This window comes from Thalassophryne amazonica, chromosome 16 (genome assembly GCF_902500255.1).
Source record: "Thalassophryne amazonica chromosome 16, fThaAma1.1, whole genome shotgun sequence".
Classification (NCBI taxonomy): Eukaryota; Metazoa; Chordata; class Actinopteri; order Batrachoidiformes; family Batrachoididae; genus Thalassophryne; species Thalassophryne amazonica.
This window is the reverse complement of record NC_047118.1, coordinates 72341917-72368952: the sequence shown is the minus strand read 5'-3', so window position 1 is coordinate 72368952 and position 27036 is coordinate 72341917. Positions and strand designations below refer to the sequence as shown.

The following is a 27036-nucleotide window of genomic DNA, read 5'->3' as shown; positions in this document are numbered from 1 at the left end:
AAATGTTTATAAATCGAAGAAAATGTATAAGGACAAAATGAGACTATAGAACATAAGAACAATGAATGTACTGCTGAAATGTAAGACAATCATGTTACTGGTAATGATGTAATTGCTGCTTAATGATGTGATACTGGTACGACATCTGTGTTGGAATTGAGGAAACAAATGGATTTCTTTTTGTCAAAATAATTCCTGTTTATAGTAGAGAATACAAGAATTATTGTACCATTGAACCATGACCATGGAAGTAAACAAGGAATTAAATGAAATTACATGAATGAAATGAAACGCAATAAAATAAAAACATCCATCTTTCGCTCACGCATGCAGTGACCAGTGGTCAGTACAACAAAGTTCACGGCTGCTGCGGGCCACCTGCCTGGTGCAGCTTGTATGGACGTGAGGCATCCATGCACTCACATCATGAACACATCAGCCAGCCACACAGAGGTCAAACCATCTAGCCATATGGAGGGTCCGCATGTCCAGCTGACTCTGGCTGCTTGGCGTGCTGAAGGACACCACATCATGTGGATTATAACTCACGTGGTGGATGTGACATTTGCCAGCGGGACGTTCATATGATCAGATGGATATTTTCACATGGACAACCTGGCTGATGGTGTTCGCAGTGCACACTGAGGCACAGCTAGAGGCATTCCAAAGGTGAGTTGTGTTTTTATTTTACTTTGTGTCATGAGGGTCGGCTGACACGTGCATTACTGTGGCTTGTAGAGAGGTGTGTGTTCTACATGGGATGATATGTGTTCTCCAGCTTTGAGTTGCAATGATACAGCGGTCAGGTGCGACATGATCTGATTGCTTTGGTTAATGCATGTGTGATCATCTCACAGCTTTGGAGCAGCTCACACGGACCTGAGGTGTCCATGCACTCTCATCATGAACACATCAGCCAGCCACACGGAGGGTCTGCGCGTCTAGCTCTCTCTGGTTGCTTGGCGCTTGATGCGCACCCTGTCCGGAGCAGCAAAGCACTCGCATGAATGGGCTCACAGCTTTCCCCTCTCCAGAATGTGGGGCCCCTGAGTTGACCACATTGGTACACGCATGTGTCCTGGCTGTGAATGCACATGATGGTCGGACCGTGTGGATGTTGCGATCGCGTGTCACGTGCAGTGAGGAGCCATTCCGCAGTTGAGTTTTTACCTCATCTCCGTTGTGGCGGTGTGGGCCCACTGCTATCCGGTAATTCCATCTCCAGAGAGACATGCTGAATATGTCATGATGGGTGTTCTGCAGTTCTTGCATCCTGCTCAGCTGTGTTTGATGGCAGGCTGTCACATACATAGACTCAATGGGCAAGCAGCACTCTGTGTGCACCTGCACATCCCATAGTACACCTGCGATGATCACAATGTCTCGTACATTGTGTAACCCATGGGAGGGAATGACAATGTATGTGTTACATGATGTCCATTCATGGATGTGACAGCCCGTTTAGATGTGCATGCTGCACTGGACAGCGACTGCACTGCACTCCGGGCGCCGTTTGAACTTTCGCCACCTTAGCCGCAACCTCCACAATGTTGTATCGTGGGGACACACGACACACTCGCACGCCCTTTGCGCTTCTGCCACCTCAGCCGCACCTCTATTGTGGTGTGCTGTGCACTGCATTCGATCTGGTAGCGTGGTGGGTCTGGCTGTTGTAAGTGCACTGTGACTGCTGTTGGTGGTCTTTGGATTGCACATGGACACTGGCGGAGTCCGACTTGCGTACGACATACTGAATGAATGGTGTGACCGTGGCCAGATAGTAGTCCAACCTCATCTCCTCATCTCATGTTCAATTGGGTTTCCAGCACAACACGATTGTGGAGTACATGTGCTGTGGCCGAATGGTTGTGGAAACTGCTGTACAAGGCTTTCAGATGCAGCTCGGATTTTTCATGAGTGCCATTCGAATCTTCCTTTGTGCGCCGTTCGGCCTCATTCATATTATGTGTGAAGGGATCTTAAAGTCCTTTGGCACCATCCTGTTGAAGACGACAGTCCGTTCTGTTTCCTGGATGGGAAAGTTCTTCCTTCACAGAGGATAAATGATTGCTCACATGATCCTTTGGTCTGTTTACACAAATATGATGCTTCTGTTTATTGTGCTCATTGCACATATATGACAGGGTAAGTGTCATTTTACTTCTGACCGACTATATTATCTCATGTCTGAAAGCCATATTAAACTTGAGTGAAAATATTTTGAATGCTTCCAAACCACTTTATAGTAACTTACTCACAACCACAAGTGAGCAGAAGCTAACTGATGAATCGATAAATTATTATGAGAACTGGGGAATTGATCAGTCTAAGAATCTTAAATTGATCTGATAATGGAAGGTTAATTTGTCTTTGCATTCTTTACACTCTTTATATTGTCTGTAATTTTTATTGCTATATTAATACTATTTTTTATGGATATATTTTTATACTTTTACTTTTTAACTGTATGGACTAAGTCTTTTTTACATGTACACACCTGAAATAAACAAATATATAATTTACACTCATTCCAGGAAGAGGATTCAAACTGACTGTCAAGATTTAAACTGGCAGCAGAGGCAGCTTCAGGAGGAGGTGAGGGCTGTAGTGGAGAAAGAAAGATCAAGCAAAGTGGTTGGTCTGAGGCAGCAGGGGGCCAGGACAAGGCAGGAGCAGGCAATGCACCAGAAAGTCACCTGGACAGAACTCTGGCAGTCGGAGCCACATCGCATCACCTTCCTAATCCGGGCAGTGTATGATGCCCTGCTCAGTCCAGCGAACCTCTTCACCTGAGTAAAGGTGGAGACCTGAACTGCCTGCACATTGGAGCACATTCTGAGCTCCTGCCTGAAAGCTCTTGGCAAGGGCTGTTACACCTGGCACCATAATCAGGTTCTGAAACATTGCAGAAGCAATCAGCAAGGGAATCACAGCAGCTACAGCCGAGTGTAAAATACCACCAGTGCAGTAGCGTTTGTCAAGGCAGGAGTGTAGCCAAGGCCAGGACACAGGACTGTGGCAGCAGGGATCCTGGCAACAGCCTGGGACTGGCAGCTCCTTGTGGAACTTGAGAAACAGCTGAGATTCACATCATCAGCACCACCTTGAGGCCACATATACTTCTGGTCTCCGAGGCTACTAAGAACATCCTCATCATGGAGCTGACTGTGCTGTGGAATGACCATTTGGGGGAGGCTCATGAAAGGAAGAGGTCCAAATACAAACATCTGGTCACCAGCTGTCAAGAGCAGGGCTGGAAGGCGAGGTGTTTGCCCATTGAAGTAGTAGGGGTGGACAATCATGTGCCATGAAGGGCCGAGACACTGCAGGTTTTCCTTGCTACCATTCACCTCAGCAGGTGATTTCATTGATGATCAGGTGTTTATGTTCAGGGGAGAAGCTCATCAGCAACCCAGCTGCTGAGGTGATTGGTTGCAAGGAAAACCTGCAGGGTCTCGGCCCTCATTGCCCACCCCTGCGTAGAGGATTTGTGGGTCAGTCACTCCACAGAGCCCTCAGTGTACTGGGCATCACAGGGGGAGCAAAGACAAGAACTATCAAGAACATCACCAAAGCAGCGGAGAAAGCCTGGAGATCGCTCTGGATCTGGAGAGGATGTCCATGGGAACAAGCGAATGCCACCTGAACACACAACGAGGTCTGCTCAACCATCGTGGGGTCGCCTTGAAGAGGATGTATGATTGTTGCAAGACCTGAAACACCCGAGGACACCAGGTTAGATCACTGACTAGGTGTTCAGGAGCATCAGATTGATCAGATGTATTCAAGAACAATGACACCCTTCAAATGAACATCCATCTTACATTTTAAATCGTACAATGAACAGTGTAAAATGTAGATTTTGATTGGCCCCCGTGAGTTTAGATGCACAAATGACAACATGACCAGCAACAAGGTTTTTCATGTCAAAACATTTTTATTTGTAACTCACTATGTAAAAAAAAATTGATGTGTTTGTGCGTGTGTGTGTGGTGTAGTAATCTGTGATTCTTATCAGATTTCTTATTGAAATGTGGTTTCATCTGTGTGTATATATAATAATGATCTCACAGTACACTTCTTTTTGCTGTGGAGATGAATCCAAGGTCAGGTAGGAGGTGGAACAGTTGGTCCACTGGTGTGGTCAGAACAACCTGGAGCTGAACCCGCTCAAGACTGGGGAGATGATGGTAGACTTCAGGAGAAACCCCCCACCCTCAACAACACTGACTACTGTGGACACTTCAGTTCCTGGGATCCACCATCTCCTGGGATCTGAAGTGGACCTCCCACAGCAACTCCATCAGGAAAAAGGCTCAGCAGAGGATGTACCTCCTCAGACAGCTCAGGAAGTTCAACCTGCCCCAGGAACTGCTAAACATCTTTACACAATATCATCCAGTCTGTCCTGTGCATCTCCATCTCTGTTTGGTTTATTTTACTATTTGCACATTTTTACTGTGAATTCTAACCCAATTACATTTGCTCCGCAAATCTGATTGGTTAATCGTATAAGATTTGCGACCAGAAAATATAGCGTTGACTGTGGCATAATAGTTGACCGTTTCACATTTGATGTATTACTCCATGCCCTGACCGCATTGCTACGCAGATGTCAATAATGGCGCTGTCAGCTGAGAGAGAGAGAAATTGGTGAAGCGACGATGATGCCGAAATGGGTGAATTTAATCGATCATATGAAAGTATTGATGTGGATTCTGATGCAGAATTACTCAATGAAGTTGACAAGATGGAGAAATCTTAACAAATACAACAATGTAAATTTTTAAATGACAGTCATCACATGAATTAATGAACACCTGCTTTGGACAAATTCAAGCAAATGTTCCAAACATTTTACAAATTGCATATCTGCAAAATGACTAAATACTGGAGGGAGAAGTAACACTAGACACTGGGTTTTAATTCCAAAGGAAGTAAATTAAACTTTCACATAACAGTATTTTATTCATCAGTTACATGACAGCCACAGCTGACTTGGAACCAAGGACTTCGACAGCACTACCTGCAGTTACTACCTCTAACCCTGCTCCTGGAGGTCATCTGCCCTGCAGGGCTTCCAACTCGGCCCCTCAGATAATCAAGAGTTACGAAACAAGACTGACTAATCAGCTGTGGTTGGAGCAAGTATACATGGGAAGCGCAGGTAACCTCTGACCCTGTTTCAGATCGCAAGTTCAACAAACCCTGAGTGTTATCCTGAGCTGTCAGTTGACTAACTGAGCTGTCAAACTCAGACGTTTCAGTTTCTGAACAAGTGATCGAAGTTGGCACAATTAACTGGATGCATTAAAATCTGCATTACTGGAACAAAATAATTCACCATATACTGTAAAATCACCAGTGTTAAATTAACACTGTCAGTGTTAGCTTCACAGTAGTAATATTACTGTGTAACAACTGTGGAGCTTTCACGCACAAATGTCGTTTTATGTGGCGCGAGCTAATCTCAACACAAAGTAGAAGTGAACAAAGCGAGTGGTGACGTCAGCGGATCGCATCAGATCTTGTTATAATGTGAAGGATTATAACAAGAAGTTAAATCTGTTATAAATATACTTTAACAGCTGCAGACAAGAAGGAAAAAACACGCAACTGTTTTATCAAGCCTTGACAATGTAAACGAGTCAAATAATTACCTTTTTACACTGCTCAAAATGCTTTCTGCAGCTTGTTAGGCACGCGCATGTGTGCGCGCGTCCAGTTGTGAACACAGCGGGTGAGATCGTCACGACACAGGTCATGCTGTTGTGTGAATCAAAAACATGCTCGTGTCAGGGCACCTTGAGTCATGTTGTTATTATTATGTTCCAAATGGTAATATGTATGTGTCACAGACATGAATGAGCAAAGCTCTTCAGCAACTCACCATGTCATTTAGGTCCTTCAGACTTTTATTTTTCAGTAAATGCTTCTGGGGCACATTAGCATAGCTAAAAACATTCAGCCTCTGGGAGATGACGTCCCCCAGCCCCCCCCAACTACAGCTCTCTTAACCCCCGCCTTTTTAAGCATTTTGTTTATTTGTATCTCACATGCCTGGAAAAAGTCCTTACCATCTCATTTAGGTCCTTCAGACTTTATTTTCAGTAAATGCTTCTTGGGAGCATTAGCATGGCTAAAAAACTTCAGCTGGGAGCTTCGCCTCCCCAGACCCCCCAACTATGGCCCTCTTGAACCTCTGCCATTTTAAGCATTTTCTTTATTTGCATCCCACATGCCTGGGACAAATCCTCACCATCTCAGTTAGGTTTTTCACATACGTAAATGATTCTGTGGAACATTTGGTTAAAGGTGCCCTGACACTTGCACGACTTTGATTCAAGCACTTGCATGGACCGTGCAGGAGAGTAAACTCATCTTTAACAGGTGTAGACTGAACGTGAGAGGGGGGCCGGCATGTGCAATTGCGCAAAGAGAATTTTGAAATGTTAAAAAAATTCACGCATAAATGTCGTGCAATGTGGCGCGATCTGCTCACCAACACTATGTTCAGCTCATCAAGTTGAGTAAAGAAGAAGTGAACAGAGCGAGTGGTTGCATCAGCGCACCGCATCAGAGCGCAACTCATCTGAATGATTAGAATGAGATGTTAAATCTGTCATAAACATATCTTTACAGCTGCACACAAGAAGGAAAGAACATGCAACTGTTTTACCAAGCCATGACAATGTAAACATGACAAATAATTACCTTTTTAGACGGCTTCAAATGCTTTCTCCAGCTCACGCAAATAGCTCCGGCTGGAGTGGTCCTCTGTGATTCAGGAAGCGATTAGAGCCGTTTTCAGCTGCCACCTTGCAGAGAAAATGATTAATCCACTACAAAATAATTATTTTATATATACAGCGTCCAGTGCAGAGCGCCTGGCAACCGGTGGAACAAAGCACGGCGTCCAACTGTGAACACGGGGTGGGATCATCATGACAACGTGCGTGCAAGTGCGCGGATCAAAGTCGTGCAAGTGTCAGTGCACCTTAAAAGCCTTCAGCTTCTGGGGGCTATGCCTCCCAGGCTCCCCATACTACAGCCCTCTTAACCCCCCGGCCACTTTAAACATTTTTTTTTATTGTTCATGTAAATTAATAATCAAACTTTTCAACTAGTTTACAGTAGAGCTGCACAATGTGGCCAAATTAGCTGAACTTTCAGGCCTTCTTTTTAAGAAAACCCTCCTCTACACCACTCCATCAGGAAGCTGTATTTTGTATTTTTAATTAAATTTATATCACATTGTAAAGATTTGCTATCAGTTTAAGGAAGATCATTTTTGATTTTATTTTTTTTGTATTTAAAATGGCATCAACAAATTAGAATGTGTGAAATATTAAGTGTTCTAATGCATTTTAGTACAACTGAGAAACACTTAGGGGCAGCATCTTACATCTCAAATAAGCAAACAGAGCACGAATCAGCTGCTGCCTGCTCATTTTATTCATCTAAAATCACTGGAGAAACACGTATATATAAATCAACCTGAATTAAAGGAGAAATGCCATTTTTAACAACATGGACCTCATTTCTGGCATCAAATAGGGCCATTAGGAGTCCATGGTTAAGACTCTGTGTTCAGGTTCAAATCTGGCTCAAAGATTTTTTTTTTTTCTTCTTCTACTAAGATGGATTACAACTCTGTGAAACACAGTGCCAACTACTGTACAGGAGGGACCTAGCAGTCAATATGTGTCACTGATTTCAAAATGGCTCTTTTCAACCAGGTTAGCAGGAGGTGGTAATGGTAGAAAATATATATTTTTGCAAATATGCTTACATCCACTTCAGAGATTGTGCATTGTGTAATTTGGGAGATATTTCATATAGGAAGTGGGTGTCTACCATGACAAAAACCCCCCACCCCATGCAAAAAAAGAAAACTGCAATATATACTGTAATTTTCACATCTTTCGAAATATTAGAATGTAATTGTTTTGACTTCATGATTAGTTTTGATGAACCCTGCATTGAACACAACATTCAAGTTTATGATATATAATGCTCCTGACTTGGTAGTACTTGTTTTAGAGAAGTCACAAAAGCTACATAAGTACTGATATTATTACAGTGATCATGCAATTACACATATAATTTCAAGTCACAGCATGGCAAGTTGTAGTAAATCAAGTGTCATGGCCAAGCCAAAAACAAGATCTCAGGCTAAAGAATTTGATAAAACCTTTGAAAATGGTTTGTTTTTAAAGTTTTTGAAGAGCATGGCCTCCTCCTAAGTTCTGTTATTCACACAGTGTTACTGAAATAAAACCTTTGTGAAAGAATTGTGTTTACAAATTTTTTGTAGAGCATGGACAAACTTTACACATAGTGGAATAGCCATATAATTGAAAATAGACCATACTTTGTAAAATTCAAGGGGTGGGGGTTATTTTCAAGATATAGGATTAATTTTGATGCCAAAATGCTGGTATTAATATTGTGAATCATTTCCTAAGTGGATGTATTGAAATTCTGACTTGTGATTTTACCACCTCCTGCTACCAGGTGTGCGGTACTGTGACATGTCAGTCATCTTGGGTGGCACCTTAATTTTATTATAATAAAGTTCATGTTGAAAGGTAAAACATCAACGCTGTTAATTTTTTTTTTTTTTTTTGTCTGATAATATAATGTTTGGAATTGCTGTCATTTTTATGTATATATTGGCAGATATATCTGTACTGTATTGCCCCCCCCCCAAAAAAATCCATATAGTTTCAACCCCTTCTGCACCTCCCTCTAGACCCACCACTGTTTAAAAAAGATAAAAAAATAAAAATAAAAAAAAGCCATTAACACATCGAAATTAAATTGAAAAATCGAATTTTATCCTTTACAAACAGATAATCCCTCCTTTTTTTATATTCGTTTTCTCCACATGTTGAAATTAAATGTTGTGTTTGAGAATATATATATATATATATATATATATATATATATATATATATATATATATATATATATATATATATATATATATATAAGACAAGCGTGACAGAAGCTGTATCTCGAAGTTAAATCTTCGATTTCGTCGGGGAAAAAAAAAAAAAAAAAAATCGGGGACCTAAAAAATTAATTGGCGAAACCGCGAACAAAAAGGCTTTTATTGTGAAAATCCACGGAGGAGGAGTGTCGGAAACGCGCCGGGCGGCTCCGGTGTGCAGATTCTGTCCACGTCAACACAGCGAGCAGCAGCAGCAGCAGCGATGGACGTCTCGTCTCCGGTGAGCCTGTCCGGTGTGTCAGTGCGTGTGTGTGTGCGCGCGCGGCGGTGTGACGGAAACATGCGTGGCCGATCAGGTCCACGTCCTGCACGCGCAGCGACACAGTAGTTTGCCGGAGCGGGAGGGGCGGGGGTGCATATGATCCAGAAATCACTTTTCTTTTTCTTTTTTTTTAATGTCCAGTGCCTTTAAACGTGTCCGATTCATGTCTGTGCGCGTCTGGATGTTGTTGTGGACGCGTAGGCCTGTTTAACATGGGTACAAAAGCGTCACTTTGTCCCCGTGCGCAGGTAAAAATAGCGCACAGTGTCTGTGCGGCATTTAGAAGTTGTCACTTTGCACAAAACCGAAGTGGATCGAGGCCAGCTGTGATCCTGTGGAGTCCGCGGAGCACAACAGGACGCAACCCGGATCGAGATGTGCTCACAAATCCCGATCAGACATTAAATCTCAATAAGATGGAGCTCAACTCTGCGAGTCTTTTTTTTTTAAACGTCAGTTCGTACATGTGAGCGGCTGATGACGTGTAGAGCGGAGCGCAGTGCCACGTCCGCGCTCGCGCGCTCTCACACACTCTCAGACGTTATACTCTGTTTATGAATAAGTGATCGGCGGAAACTCAACATCGATTATTTTGAGAACAGATTTATTGTTTAAAAGCTTTTGTTAAGAGTAAAATACTCAATTTTGAGCCTGTTGCAGTTTCTGAAACTGATAAGTTTCTTTCTCTCTTTTATTATTTTCTACAACGGAGTTTTAGGGCCACATTGAATTTCTTTTTTTTTTTTTTTTTGGACTTCGAGAATAAAGTCGTAATATTACGAGAATAAAGTCGTAATATTATGAGAAGAAAGTCGTAATATCATATTATGACTTTATTCTCATAAAATTACGACTTTATTCTCAAAGTCTTAAAATGATGACTTTATTCTCGTAATATTACGACTTTATTCACAAAGTCTTAAAATGATGACTTTATTCTCGTAATATTACGACTTTATTCACAAAGTCTTAAAATGATGACTTTATTCTCGTAATATTACGACTTTATTCACAAAGTCTTAAAATGATGACTTTATTCTCGTAATATTACGACTTTATTCACAAAGTCTTAAAATGATGACTTTATTCTCGTAATATTACGACTTTATTCACAAAGTCTTAAAATGATGACTTTATTCTCGTAATATTACGACTTTATTCACAAAGTCTTAAAATGATGACTTTATTCTCGTAATATTACGACTTTATTCACAAAGTCTTAAAATTATGTCTTTATTCTCGTAATATTACGACTTTATTCACAAAGTCTTAAAATGATGTCTTTATTCTCGTAATATTACGACTTTATTCACAAAGTCTTAAAATTATGACTTTATTCTCATAATATTACGACTTTATTCTCAAAAGTCTAAAAAAAAAAAAAAAAAGAAAAAAAAAAAAAAAGAAAATTCTATGTGGCCCTAAAACGCCGTCGTAACTTTCACACTTTCGGCACTGTTTGTTTATTTTTAGCAGGATATCTCAAAAACACACAAACTGATTTCAGTGAAATCTGGAGCAGAGGTCTTCTGTAGGTGAAGGAAATTATTATTATTATTATTATTATTATTTAATATCTACATCTGATTGTGTATTTTGGCGAAACATTGCCTCCATTTGCATTCATCTGTAAGAAAGTTTGTCTGTGCTTCCTGAATGGTCTTTAACAAAGGTAATATTTCAACAGTTTGAGGAGCAATGACTCTTATCGAAAAAGTTGGTTAAATTTTTGAGGCGGAGAAATTTTTTTAAGTCACTTTTTCTTATTTCCCTTTAACAATTATTTGCTTTATGACATCACAAAGATCTGTCCTCATGCAGTACAGACCTAGTTTTTCTAGTTTAAGCACACCTAGTGTGTCAGCTGGTGGAGGCAATAAGACTTCCATTCATTGAATGCTAAAATATAGTGACGTACCTGTCTGCTGTTGAATCTACAGTGTGTAGTATTTAGTGTTGTCGAGTGGTGAGGTTATGTTGCGCTGCCTCCAGGCATGAATTTGTTTCCCTTCACATATTTGCTTGTGTGGTGATGGGGACTCATGCTACCTTTCCTTCTCCTATGATAAACAATGTGTATGATCCTCCCTTTTCACAAATGCACTCGTAACCAGTATATCAGGGCTAGTAAAAAAAAAAAAAAATCACCTTTTTTTTCCTAAAATGTTATAATTTTAGATTTCTTTCCCATTTAAAAGGACTTTTATGATTTAAATTGATTTTTTTTCTTTAATTCACTCTTCTAATTGAGAAGCTACAAATAATATCATCACTTTTAATCTTTATTGACATGTTAAAACATGTCGATTAAAAGTGCCCTATGGTACTTGCACCATAGTGCAAGTACCATAGGGCAGCGCAGTCTCGTCTGGGGGTAAAATATGACGCATATGATGTAATTTCCCTACTTCCGGGGTACAAACCATAGCATTTTCAATAGGGTTTTGGACAAATTACACACAAACAAAGTGAAAATGCAAAGAAAAAGTAACAATGCGGTGGAAAGTGGACATCTGTTGCGGTTTGTTTATGACCCGGAGCTCAAACGTGTCAAGGCGGTTTTGCAGGCGAGAGAACAGAGCTACTCTGGTTAGCTGTGTAGGCTAACTCTTACTGACACGACGTCTCCCACCTCCTCACCTTTTCTTCTCCACTGGGAACCAAAAAAAAAAAACTTTTCGCGACTGCTTCGGTGCTTGCAGCCGAAAACAAAACCGTCCACCATTTATCCGTGTGGTTATACTGTTTATCATATACCTATAAATGATATGCCAATATGATTGGATAAAACACTAAAGAATAAATAGCAATACACCCTTTTCGCGGACGTGTAATATTTTTCATACGACCCGAGTAATCAGCCAATCCGGACAGTGGCGCGGCGCCACGATGAAGAGGCGCGGTCAGAGGAACTGTGAAATACTGGTGAGTCTCTTTTAATAATTTCTTACGTATCCAACCTCGTAGGTTGATCGTTAAAATTAAATTCATTAGTTCTGAAAGCTATCTGTGACAATTATTGTGACAATTATTTTAGTTTTTCTTGGGGGGATTAAAGGAGACAGCAAAGGGTCATTTTGTTTTTAAAGTGATCTCTTGTCCAAAGAATTCTTGTTCAAGAATTTTAAATTGATCGTTAAAATTAAATTTGTTAGTTCTGAAAGCTATCATAATTATTTATAGGAAAATGTTCTTTTTTTTCTACTAAGGTTTGAAATTTGAGTGTTTACACAGGAGAGAAAAGTGAGAAAATTATACTAAAAAGAAATGATTTCAGTAAGTAAAAATTGTTGGACAGATTATTTTTCAGTCAGTTGCCTAATTGATTAATCTGCTAATTGTGCATTTCGTTTTCTGTATGTTAGAAAGTGAAGCTGCAATAAACTGATTCAAAGATAATTTTTTTCCCCCAACAAACTGACTTCAAATGGTGACCTCGCTGCACAGTGAACTCTGCTTAAAATATCAAAAGTCACGTGTTCTCTGAGCCAAAATGTGGCAAAGTTAAAATCCAGATTACAGTGTAGAATTCTGCCACGTCCAAAGAGCAACAAAAATCCACTCTGTTACGGTTTATTTTTGTTAGAACTTTCCAGACGTCTAATTTGGTTGTCTGAATCCACTGCCTACTTTTAGACATCAAACTCTTCCATTATGTTCAGACCAAATAAACCACGTTACACATTTTAGGCCTTTGTCTTTTTCAAAAGGATTTAAGAACTACAGACGTTTTCTTTAGAAGCACCAACGTGTTTCAGAGCAGGACTTCTATGTGTCATGAGCAGTGATGTCAGTAACACGTTACTCTAATCTGACCGCTTTTTTCAGTAAAGAGTAATCTAATGCATTAATCTTTCCAAGTTAGTAATCAGATTAAAGTTACTTCTCCCAGTCACTGTGCGTCACTATTATTTTTGTATTGTGGGTCGATCGCAGCTTTAAAACAGGTGTCCCGACGAGATGCAGGGGGCGGTCTGAGGTGGTGGGGGGCGGAGACACAGCTCCCCACAACAGCCCTAGATTAAAGATCCACTTTTGAAGACATTTTTAATACTATTACTAATACTAATAACAATAATAATAATACTTTCAACAACTAAAATGTTTAGAAAGAATTTAAATGTTAGAAAATGTTATAAAGAATGTAATAGTTAGATTTATAAGCAATGTATGTTAGAAATGGTAAGGTTTACCATTACAGTGCTGTCAACATTTAAATATGAGGTTAAGAAAGATGTCTTTATTTTTTTATAAAACAAGTGTTTATAAAAATTCTATAAACTAGTTGGAATGGCAATCAGAGCAAAAAATTTTAACCTAAAATATGGCCGGATTATTTTGTTGTTATTGTAATTCCTTTCATGTAGAATTGGCAATATAGTTGTTGTTTTGTGCTGCTTGTTCTACAAAGATTTGAAGCTCATATTTATTTCTGACAAAAATACACTAATTTAAATTTACTTGTGTTTTTTAAATATTTACTATAAGATGAAAAACTCATTCAGGTTTAGTGATTATCTCAGTATGGCTCAAAGAGTTGGTTATGACTTTCTGTGTCATTGCTACATTAAGCTTTTTTTAAAATTTTACTTTATACACATACACTAGGAAGCCAATGCACATATGTTGATATTGTGAGGGGAAAAATTAAAAAGGACACAGGGTGGTGGGAGACCTACTTGCCTATAATTGTCCAAACATATTTTGGTCCAGATCCAGGTTGAGATGAGACCTGATAGATTGATGTTCCTCCCTGAGGACAGGGCAGGACCACAGATCAGGTAGCAGGAAGCTCTGGAGATCACACCGTGTGCTGCCTTTATGGAAAACCAAGGCTGGTTTTAAAAAAACCCCAAAAACAAACGACTTTTATTGATTTAAATCAGCTTTTTAATTTTTATTTATTTCACTCTTTTGAATGAGCCTATACAAATAATATCATTAGTTATAATCTTTATTGACATGTTAAAACATAAATGTGCACATACAACATGTACAAGTACCATTAATTAATGGTACTGATTTCATATTTCAGTGATGTTTTAAGTACTGATTTAAAAAACAAACAAAAACATTTTTGATGATTTTTTTTATTATTATTATTTTATTTTTTATGGTGATTTAAATCATACCAGCCCATGTGGAATACCATATATGTGCAACTCTTCTTTTTATAAATAAAAATCCAGAAAAGCAGCACCTTCTATTTATCAAGATGGAATTGTTGCATCTGGCAATTTAAAAGATTTGTTGTACAATGAGTTGGTAACATGTCCGAGCTTCACTCTTGTAGCATTTTATCTTATCTTGATGAAAAACAAAATAGTACCCTCATATAGCACCTCTTTAATCACGCAAGCACATGTTAGTTTTCACACCAAGTGAACTCTGTAATTTGGACATACATTATTCACATATACCTGCTGTCCCAAAATAATTAGTGACCATTACATCATTTATTGTGATGATATTAAGGCAAACATTTGTTCTGTGATCTTGTGAACTGAACTTCAGGGAATTTTTGTTCCATAACTTCGAATTCTTTCGTCCCTTCAAATTTGGTCCCTGTCTACTGTGTAATGTTGTGAACCTTTGATTAATCCTGGTGTAACTTGCTCCTGATCATCACCTTTGTCCTTGTTGCCATGGTAATATGAGCTGGGGGTCTTCTATGATAGACTGTGTCAGACCCTGGATGAAGTTCTGTGATACACTCTGACTGTGAATCTATGCTAGTCAGTGCATAACAGAACTTTGTTCCGGCTCTGAAAACTCATCAGAAAACCACACCCACATTTAGAACTTAAATGTAGGTTTGGAGCAAAACTGCAATTTCGTATGTATGTGTGTGTGTATGTATATGTATAGGTATATGTGTATATATATATATATATATGTATAGGTATATATATATATATGTATATGTATATATATATGTATATGTATATATATGTATATATATATATATGTGTGTATATATATATATATATAGTTCAATGGTACGAATATTTCATGAGGTGAAAGCTGAAACAAACCATTCAATGAGGCGAATGTCCGATTACAATAAAATTTGGCACAGATCTTTTATTTTATTAGTGGAACAAGATCAGCCTGTGGCCCAAAAGATGTTGTAACATTTGATATTTGAGCAGGTCTAACACACGCACACACAAACACACACACACACACACACACACACACACACATATATATATATATATATATATATATATATATATATATATATATATATATATATATATATATATATATATAGATATAGTGGGCAAAATAAATATTTGACCCCCTGTCAGTTTGAGAGGTCTGTAATTTTTTTTTATTGGTACACTTCAACTGTGAGAGTCAGAATAAAAAAAAGTCCAGTAAATCACATTGTATGATTTTTAAATAATTAATTCAGATTTTATTGGATAAAATAAAACACAGCTTAACAATTGGTACAGAAACATTTGTCTGCCATTACAGAGGTCAGACATTTCCTGTAGTTCTTGACCAAGTTTTCACACACTGCAACAGGGATTTTGGTCCACTCCTCCGTACAGATCTAGAACTGTAAAAATTAAAAAATTATGTGCAGCTCAAGAGTTGTAAGAAAGAACATTTAATTATCAGAAGAAAATATTTTTCACAAAACTGTTTGTACCTTTGCTTAAAATGTGAGGTACAATTTACAAATATTGTAAATTAATAAATAAGCACTGAGAAAATGGAAAAATATACTACTAATATGTTAAGTTAATGTAGGAATTTGTCATTTTTTATTTTTACGGTTTAAAGTGTAATTTATGTGACTTTGAATGAAGCCTGTTTACCCCTCTTTTTTTTTTTTCTGTTTTTTTTTTTTTGCAGGAACCTTCTCTTTACACAGTGAAAGCTATATTTATTCTTGACAATGATGGCAACAGACTTCTGTCAAAAGTAAGTTCAAAAGAAAACCAGTAATCTTGAATTTATCTTTTAGAAATGTAATAAAAAAGGAAAAATAAAATAACTGTTGTAGATGTGTGTATGTTGTTTAATAAAATTTCCTGTAAATTTTGGAATATTTGCTGGGAGATACAAAGAGCAAGAGATTATTTAAAAACACGGACTTGAAACATGAAATGTGACAATTATTTTAGTTTTTCTTGGGGGGGAGATTAAAGGAGACAGCGAAGGGTCATTTTGTTTTTAAAGTGATCTCTTGTCCAAAGAATTCTTGTTCAAAAATTTTAAAATTGTTATCAGTTTCTACTGATGGAAGCACCTTCCAAAGTTTGGTCAGAGTTTCTACGTCATGAATGAATGAATGTAGAATTTGGTTAAGTCAAAGTACACCAGCTTCAGCTTGTTCCTTCAGTTCTGGAACTGTGGCATATAGTGCAGCAGATAGGCAAAATGATTGTGCATTTTGTGACTAAAGCATGAAATTTGGTACACATTTTCTAAATGAACTAATGCTTATTATCAGATGTGGCTGTATCCTGGAGCTGACCTCTCATGATCTACAGGGGTCAAAATTTAAAAATGTTCCAATCATATTGAAAGGTATATCATATTACAACCCCTGGCAAAAATTATGGAATCACCAGCCTCGGAGGATGTTCATTCAGTTGTTTAATTTTGTAGAAAAAAAGCAAATCACAGACATGACACAAAACTAAAGTCATTTCAAATGGCAACTTTCTGGCTTTAAGAAACACTATAAGAAATCAAGAAAAAAATATTATGGCAGTCAGTAACGGTTACTTTTTTAGACCAAGCAGAGGAAAAAAATATGGAATCACTCAATTCTGAGGAAAAAATGATGGAATCACCCTGTAAATTTTCATCCTCAAAACTAACACCTGCATCAAATCAGATCTGCTCGTTGACATTGACCCTGTGCCATGACATTGACCCTACGTGTCTTCTTGCAAGGAATGTTTTCGCAGTTTTTGCTCTATGGCAAGATGCATTATCATCTTGAAAAATGATTTCATCATCCCCAAACATCCTTTCAATTGTTCAAAATATCAACGTAAACTTGTGCATTTATTGGTCTACCAGTATGTTTGCCTTTAACAACCTTCTCATGTTGTTTGTATTTGGTCCAGAGTTTAGACACAGCTGACTGTGAACAACCAACATCTTTTGCAGCATTGCATGATGATTTACTCTCTTTTAAGAGTTTGATAATCCTCTCCTTTGTTTCAATTGACATATCTCGTGTTGGGGCCATGATTCATGTCAGTCCACTTGGTGCAACAGCTCTCCAAGGTGTGTTCACTCCTTTTTAGATGCAGACTAACGAGCAGATCTGATTTGATGCAGGTGTTAGTTTTGGGGATGAAAATTTACATGGTGATTCCATAATTTTTTCCTCAGAATTGAGTGATTCCATATTTTTTTCCTCTGCTTGGTCTAAAAAAGTAACCATTACTGACTGCCACAATCTTTTTTCTTGATTTCTTATAGTGTTTCTTAAAGCCAGAAAGTTGCCATTTGAAATGACTTTAGTTTTGTGTCATGTCTGTGATCTGCTTTTTTTCTACAAAATTAAACAACTGAATGAACATCCTCCGAGGCTGGTGATTCCATAATTTTTGCCAGGGGTTGTATTTGTATGATCATAAAGATTCTAAAAAGGTATAGTTTAGACTATCCTTGACTAAATGTTGTGGAGGTATGGGGTAAAAACAGCAAAAACGATGACAAAGGTCAATTTCTGTTTCTACAGGGGTCAAAAGTTAAAGTTGTGCTAATTTTGGTAATTAAGTGATGCAACTTATTGGTTGAGCTAATAGGATTAATAAATGGAATAGTTTTGTCTGTGTTGAATGCTTGGTCTCCAAATTAGAGGTCAAACAAGGCTGATGTCCATTGGATTCTATGACATACCCCGTAATAAATTAAATTTCAAATTTATTAATTTATATAGCACCAAATTGTGATGAGGTCGTCTCAAGGCGCTTCACAAAACATCATTTAAAAACAAGAACAAAATGAATTAAAAGATTAAAAACACAATAGAATAAAAACATAAATAAGTAAAAAGAATAAAATAAGACACACAGTAACATAAAATACTAGTGATAAAACAGGAAAAAATGTGTCTTCAGTCTAGATTTAAAAGTCTCCACAGAGTCTGATTGCCAGATCAGAGACCAGAAGCCAATGAAGGGATGCCAGAACGGGTGTAATATGGTCAAACTTTGTGTCAGAGGTCTGGCAGCAGCATTTTGAACCAGATGAAGACCCGTAATGCTGGACTGCGGTAAACCAGAACACAGAGCATTGCAATAGTCCAATCTGGAAGAGATAAAAGCATGGATCAGAGTCTCAGCATCAGCTGTAGATAGGATGGGATGAATCTTCGCTATATTTCACAGATGGAAGAAAGGAGTCCTCGTAATGTCTCTAATGTGGTGGTCAAAAGACAACGTAGGATCAAAAATTACCCCAACGTTCCTCACATTGTCCGTATGATGTGTAACACATGAACCTAAGCTAAGCGCTAGCTGATCAAATTGATGCCGATGTCTTGCTGGACCAAGAACCATAATTTCAGTCATCAGAGTTCAAAAGTAGAAAGTTACTAGACATCCTTCTTCTCACTGCTGCAAGACAGTCTTCTAAAGATTTTATGTGGACAAGTTTACCAGCAGTTATCGGTATGTACAATTGAGTATCATCAGCATAGCAATGAAAGGCAGTCCCAAAGCATCACGGTATATTCCCAAGGGGAGCTACGTAAAGAGAAAAAAGCAGGGGGCCTAAAACGGATCCCTGCGGATCCCCAAATGTCATGCCCCTAAGATCAGAGGTAGTGCCATTGCACAAAATACAGTGGGAATGACCAGACAGGTATAACGTCAACCACACGAGGGCAGTTCCAATAATCCCGAAATGATTCTCCAACCTATCAAGTAAAATATGATGATCAACGGTATCAAACACAGAACTAAGTTCCAACAGCACCAAGACTGTAGTGGCTTCCGAGTCCATTGCTCGCAGAAGATCATTCACTACTTTAATAAGCACTGTCTCTGTGGAGTGATATTTTCTAAAAGCAGACTGCAGTGGCTCAAAAAGATCATTCTCAGAAAGGTGATCCACGAGCTGCCATGAAATCACCTTTTCCAGAATTTTAGAGCAGAATGATAGCTTTGATATCGGCCTATAATTTTTCAATACACCAGGGTCAAGATTGGATTTCTTCAGTAATGGTTTAATCACTGCAGATTTAAAACATTTTGAAACAGATCCAGAAGTTAGTGAAAGGTTAACAATTTTCATGATAATAATAATAATAATAGTAGGGTGATTCTTAGACTATGGGCACTTTTATGTCCCTTCATCATATTTTATGAAAAAAAGAAAAAAGGGGAAATTTCACACTTTTATAGTTATCATTACAATGAAAGTGTTTTAAGAAATTTGTCCTGGTAGTCTATGATGACTTTTTCACCTTTTTTCAGCATCATTATATGCAAATATTGCTGTTTTGTGCTTGTCCCACACCCAGACTTATGATCTTCAATGATAAAAATGAATAGTAAACGTTTTTTCTAATGTTTTAAAATATCTCTGAATAAAATATCAGTAAACTAATCAAAACATAATTGGGGTATTCAATGTCATACAACTGTTGTGATTTTTTTAAACGAAATGTAGTTGTCCCACACTATTGCCGTAATTTCCACCACAACAATAATGTCCCTTTAAAAAGTTTGTATGAAAGATTGTGTGGGTAGTTTCTATGGAGATAAACAGTAACATCAGAGCACATGTATATAGCGCCAAATCACAACAAACAGTTGCCCCAAGGCGCTTTATATTGTAAGGCAATGGTGTGGTGGAAATTACATTTACAAGGCCAATAGTGCCCGTAGTTAAAGAATCACCCAGTAATATGATAACTAAGCATGACAGATGACCCAAAGTATTCCTTTTTAAACCCTGTTAACTCAACCAATAATTTGTATCACTTTTTACCAAAATTAGAGCAGCTTTATCTTTGACCCTTGTACAAACTGAAATTGACCCTTGTCATCCTTTTTGCTGTTTTTAACACCATGAATCCATAACATTCAGTCATAGATAATCCAAACTATACCTTTTTGGAATTATGATCAGACAAGTAATATGATATACCTTTCAATATGATTGGAACATTTTTTAAATTTTGACCCCTGTGTAATTCTTCATTGACCCCTGTAGGTCATTAGAGGTCAGCTCCAGGATGCCTCCACATCTGAAAATGAACATTACTTAATTTAGAATATGTATGCCAAATTTGGTGCTTTAGTCACAAAATGAACAGTTGTTATGGATATTTTAGCTAAACTGCACCACTAATAGCCGACTCAGTCATTCGTACTCTTTCCATAAGAGAACCATCCATAAGAGAACATCACTGTTTGTCAACTTGTCCTGGCATATAGGATCCTGTGGCGATATCTCAGGTGGAACACCTGAAGTTACTGTTTGTGTGTACTGGATGTAGTTAAGATTTTCTGCTGCCAAACAATAGAGTGCTTAGGACATGGGCTATTTTGGTGGAGTTTGTCCATTGCTTATTTAGCCAAACTTTTTTGAATGGGTTTGGAGAGAATTGTAAAAGAGTTGTCTATGCATTTGTTGAATCTAAACATCCAGAGGAATTGTGACAGTGGTACCAAATTAATAAAACTGATGGGCTCCAGTGATGGTGACATAAGTTGGGATTGGTGCAGCTTGTCTTTAACTTGGGTGTTCTTTAAAGTAATCTGATAACCTGTCCATCAGTTTTTGGAGACCCCCTTCTTGGTGAGATGCCATGGTTGCTTCATCTGCAAGTAGGAAATATCTGATGGTGACTGTCCTTGTCTCGGTCTTGACAATAATCTTAGCAATGTTGAAGAGGTCTCTGTCAGATCGAGAGTTGAGGTAGATGCCATGTGTCAAAGCCATGCTTTACAAGATGCCAGAGAGGGTCTGGGCAAGAATACAGCCTTATTGTACTCCTTCTTCATCCCAAACTGCACTGATATATCCCTGTGGAACTGCACACACTACTTATCATGCCATTGTGGAAGGACTTCATGATACTGAGTAGTCTTTAAAGGTCAACTATGTTGGTCAGAATTATAAAGGCCAGATGCAGTGGCTGGTTATTATATCTGTACTTCTCTTGCACCTGAAGGAGAATATCATGTCTGATCTCCTAGATTGAAAACCACACCAAGACTGTGAATATATTCTGTCTGTGATTGTCTGCTGCAGATGTAGGATGATTCAAGATAATAGTTTACCAATGATGCTCAGCAGACAGTTGCCACACCTCTTGCAAAGGATATATAGGTTGAGATCTGTCATGTCTTGGCATACTGAGCCTACCTTCCAACCTTAAATAACAAGCTTGTAAAGAAGGATTTATAGACATGATTTTCTGCATTCTATGGCTTGAGGTGGGATACAGGCTTTTCCTGTAGCTTTCCCTGATGGTAGCTTGTACATTCCTTGTAAAGGTCCATGAATACAGGTGCCTCGTCCAGTTTTGGTGTCATTGGGAAATGGTTGATAGCACTGAGTGCAGACTGTTGTATTTTTATTTACTTTTGAAAGTAAATAAAAATACAACAGTCTGCACTCAGTGCCATCAACCATGGCACTTTCATAGTGTTCTACCTGTCATTCAAGCTGCTTGGCCTAGCTAGTGATGCTCATCTCTAGTGTTGAACTCACGAAAAGTTGCTTTTGCTGTGGCCAGTAGCTTTTTTTTATCCTATTATATGTACTCTTAGTGTTGTTTATTTAGTGTATGGTCCAGAGGACCAGACTCAAGACATTTAGCTCATAGCTTCCACATACGGGTGGTGGGATTTAATGCTAACTATATTTTTCTGAAAGCTGTGTATCTCTGGAGTTCATTTCAGCATTACGGCAATCAATATTGTGTAGCTTCATGATGTATAGCCTTTAGAAATGACCCCCTATCAACAAAAATGCTATGGTTATGAAATAACATTTTTGCCTTTAAACCCACAAATCTTAAATAGAATGCTACATAGAATTCTAATCACACACTAAATGTCATATTTGATGTTAAATTTTACACACAATACTATATCCAACATGGCTGCCAATATCCAAGATGGCAGCTAAAAATGCATCCTTCTAATATTTTGCCAAGAACACCCCATTTTCTGGTCTTAAATACCATATATGCCGAGTGCTTGTAATTTTTGTTTCAACAAAAATGTAAATTAGACAATTAAGGAGATGACAAATAAATTATCTTGACTTTTTCAACATTTGAAGAAATAGTTACGATGACTTTGAAAATGTTTTGAAATAAAATAATTCTTCAGTTCAAGACACACAGTGCGTCCAGAAGGTATTCACGGCGTTTCACTTTTTCCACATTTTGTTATGTTACAGCCTTATTCCAAAATGGAGGAAATTCATTTTTCTTGTCAAAATTCGACTCACAACACCCCATAATGACAACATGAATTTTTTTTTTTTTTTTTTTTTTTTTTTTTTAAATGTTTGGAAATGTATTAAGAATAAAAAAACTAAGAAATCATATGTACATAAGTATCCACACCCTTTGCTCAATACTTTGTTGATGCACCTTTGGAAGCAATTACAGTGTCAAGTCTTCTTGAACATGCCACAAGCTTGGTGCACCTGTCTTTGGGCAGTTTTGTTCATTACTCTTTGCTGCACCTCTCAAGCTGCATCAGTTGAATGAAGAGCGTCAGTGCACAGACATTTTCAGATATCTCTAGAGATGTTCAGTCAGATTCAGGTTTGGGCTCTGGCTGGGCCACTCAAGGACACAGAGTTGTCCTGAAGCCACTCCTGTGATATCTTGGCTGTGTGCTTAGGATCATTGTTCTGCTGAAAAATAAACCATGACCCCAGTCCTGAGGTCAAGAGCATTCTGGAGCAGGTTTTCATCCAGGATGTCACTGTACATTACTGTATTCATCTTTCCCTCATCCTCACTAGTCTCCCAGTTCCTGCCACTGAAAAACATCCCTACAGCATGATGCTGCCACCACCATGCTTCACTGTAGGGATGGCACCTGGTTTCCTCCAAACAGATGCCTGGCATTCAAGCCAAGATTTCAATGTTTTTCTCAACAGACCAGAGAATTTTGTTTCTCATAGTCTGAGAGTCCTTCATGTGCCTTTTGGAAAACTCCAGGCAGGCTGCCATGTGCCTTTTACTAAGAAGTGGCTTCCGTCTGGCCACTCTACCATACAGGCCTGATTGGTGGATTGCTGCAGAGATGGTTGTCCTTCAGGAACGTTCTCCTCTCTCCACAGAGGAATGCTGGAGCTCTGACAGAGTGACCATTGGGTTCTTGGTCACCTCCCTGACTAAGGCCCTTCTCCATCAGTCATTCAGTTTAGATGGGTGGCCAACTCTACGAAGAGTCCTGGTGGATCCAAACTTCTTCCATTTTCAGATGATGGAGGCCACTGTGCTCATTGAAACTCTGTGGCACCCGCAAGCAAATGTGCATGCTGATCTACAGTACGTCCGGAAAGTATTCTCAGCGCTTCTCTTTTTCCACATTTTGTTATGTTACCACCTTATTCCAAAATGCATGAAAATGATTTTTCCCCCTCAAAATTCTTCACACAATACCCATAATGACAACATGGAAAAAGGATTTTTGAAATTTTTGCAAATTTATTCAAAATAAGCTAAGAAATCACATGTACATAATATTCACAGCCTTTGCTCAATACTTTATTGATGCACCTTTGGCAGCTATTACAGCCTCATGTCTTCTTCAATATGATGCCACAAGCTTGGCGCACCTATCTTTGGGCAGTTTTGCCTATTCCTCTTTTTAGCACTTCTAAAGCTTCATTTTCAGATCTATCCAGAGATGTTCAATCGGATTCAGGTCTGGGTTCTGGCTGGGCCATTCAAGAGGATGTTGCTATACATTGCTGCATTCATCTTTCCCTCAATCCTGACTAGTCTCCCAGTTCCTGCCGCTGAAAAACATCCCCACAGCATGATGCTGCCACCACCATGTTTCACTGTAGGGATGGTGCCTGGTTTCGTCCAAACATGACACCTGGCTTTCACACCAAAGAGTTCAATCTCTGTCTCATCAGACCAGACAATTTTCTTTCTTATGGTCTGAGAGTCCTTCAGGGGCCTTTTGGCAAACTCCAGGTTAGCTGCCATGTGCCTTTTACTAAGGAGTGGCTCCCATCTGTCCCCTCTACCATACATGCGTGATTGGTGGATTGCTGCAGAGATGGTTGTCCTTCTATAAGGTTCTTCTCTCTCCAAAGAGGACTGCTGGAGCTCTGACAGAGAGACCATTTGGGTCTTGGTCACCTCCTGGCTAAGTGCCAATTGCTCAGTTTAGATGGGCAGTCAGCTCTTGGAAGAGTCCTGGAACTGAACTTACAGATTACTTTACAGATGTTGGAGGCCACTGTACTCCTTGAGGCCTTCAGAGCAGCAGAAATGTTTTCTGTACCCATTCCCAGATTTGTGCCTCGAGACAATTCTGTCTCAGAGGTCTACAGACAAATCTTTGACTTTGTTTGTTTTGTGTTCTGACATGTACTGTCACACAGTACACACATATGTAGGACAGGTGTTTGCCTTCCCAAATCATGTCCAGTCAACTGAATTTACCCCAGGTGGGCTCCAATCAAGCTGTAGAAACATCTCGAGGATGACCAGTGGAAATGAGATGCACCTGAGCTAAATTCTGAGCTTCATGGAAAAGGCTGTGAATACTTACGTACATGTGATTTTTTTTTTTTTTTTTGGTTTATTTTTATTATTATTATTTTTTTTTTTATTTAATCAATTTGCAAAGATCTCATAAAGCTTTTTTTTTTCGCATTGTCATTATGGGGTATTGTGTGTATAATTTTGAGGAGAAAAATGAATTTCATGAAAATGAATTTGGAATCAGGCTGTAATAAAAAAATGTGGAAACAGTGTAGAGAAAGGTCTTGTCTCAGAGTGATGCTGAAAACTAATTCATGCATTATTTCCTCTAGGCTGGACTATTGTAATTCATTATTATCAGGTTGTCCTAAAGTTCCCTAAAAAGCCTTCAGTTAATTCAAAATGCTGCAGCTAGAGTACTGACGGGGACTAGAAGGAGAGAGCATATCTCACCCATATTGGCCTCTCTTCATTGGCTTCCTGTTAATTCTAGAATAGAATTTAAAATTCTTCTTCTTACTTATAAGGTTTTGAATAATCAGGTCCCATCTTATCTTAGGGACCTCGTAGTACCATATCACCCCAATAGAGCGCTTCGCTCTCAGACTGCAGGCTTACTTGTAGTTCCTAGGGTTTGTAAGGTAGAATGGGAGGCAGAGCCTTCAGCTTTCAGGCTCCTCTCCTGTGGGAACCAGCTCCCAATTCAGATCAGGGAGACAGACACCCTCTCTACTTTTAAGATTAGGCTTAAAACTTTCCTTTTTGCTAAAGCTTATAGTTAGGGCTGGATCAGGTGACCCTGAACCATCCTTAGTTATGCTGCTATAGACGTAGGACTGCTGGGGGGTTCCCATGATGCACTGTTTCTTTCTCTTTTTGCTCTGTATGCACCACTCTGCATTTAATCATTAGTGATTGATCTCTGCTCCCCTCCACAGCATGTCTTTTTCTTGGTTCTCTCCCTCAGCCCCAACCAGTCCCAGCAGAAGACTGCCCCTCCCTGAGCCTGGTTCTGCTGGAGGTTTCTTCCTGTAAAAGGGAGTTTTTCCTTCCCACTGTAGCCAAGTGCTTGCTCACAGGGGGTCGTTTTGACCGTTGGGGTTTTACATAATTATTGTATGGCCTTGCCTTACAATATAAAGCGCCTTGGGGCAACTGTTTGTTGTGATTTGGCGCTATATAAAAAAATTGATTGATTGATTGAACACATGACTACACTAATGTAATGAGTTGAATCATTTAAAACAAATGTCACTTAACTAGGACACCTGAACAATTTTGTAGGTCTTTGAACTTCAAACTGTGATGTTTATTAATATCATTACAATGCTATTTTTTATGTTTTTTTATTTGACATTTATATGTGGAGTTTTTTTCAAAAAAATCTGAAATTTTGGTCAATAGGAATCAGTTTGAAAGGCTGTAAAATCAAGAAGCTACACAATCATGCTAAAATGAACTTCAAAGACGTATAGCTTTCAGAAAATATATTTAGCATTGCTTCCTCCAAGTGTTAGTTCGGAATCCTCCTGGCTCATACATTAATTGTATTGCAAAGTTCTGGCCTGACCATTTTCTGGATCTTTCTTCTGGCAAATCTGGAGGCATGGCTTGACTTCAGGGAAGGCTTCCAGAACAATATGCATGGCTTGATAAGAGGGTCAAATCTTGCAGAGTTGAAGTTATCAGAATCAAATTTATTGCCAAATAACTGTGCACATACAAGGAGTTTGATTTGGAGTTATTGGTGCATAAACAATAAGAAAAATGGAAAAAAAAAAAAAAACACTTCTAAAAGAAGTAAGAAGGGTCAAATAGACAAAACCATATTTGTTGTAGAATAAATAAGTCGCAATGGAATGGGACAGTGCAAAGACAGGTGATTGGACCACAGATGTACACCAAATTTCAGTGCAGGGATGACCAATCTGTGCTTTATGGTAGTGGGGAGGGAGGCAGAGTAAATAGGGGTCTCTGGCACTGTTTGTGAGTCCAGCTGCGGATGGAAAGAAACTGTTTTGGTCCTGATGGACCCCAGCCTCCTGCCAGAGGTGAGGGTGACAAAAGGTTTGT

At 38.7% G+C, this 27036-nt stretch overlaps 1 protein-coding gene across 1 annotated transcript in view; it reads left to right on the top strand.

Moving 5' to 3' along the window:
* The first annotated feature begins 9111 nt into the window (after nucleotides 1–9111).
* LOC117528379 (coatomer subunit zeta-1-like) overlaps nucleotides 9112–27036 on the top strand; it is a 45606-nt gene continuing 27681 nt past the window's right edge. Inside the window, exons 1-2 of the mRNA XM_034191011.1 lie at nucleotides 9112–9236; nucleotides 16149–16217. Coding sequence (XP_034046902.1) covers nucleotides 9219–9236; nucleotides 16149–16217 — 87 coding nt within the window. The 5' untranslated portion in view covers nucleotides 9112–9218. The remainder of the gene's footprint in view (nucleotides 9237–16148; nucleotides 16218–27036) is intronic.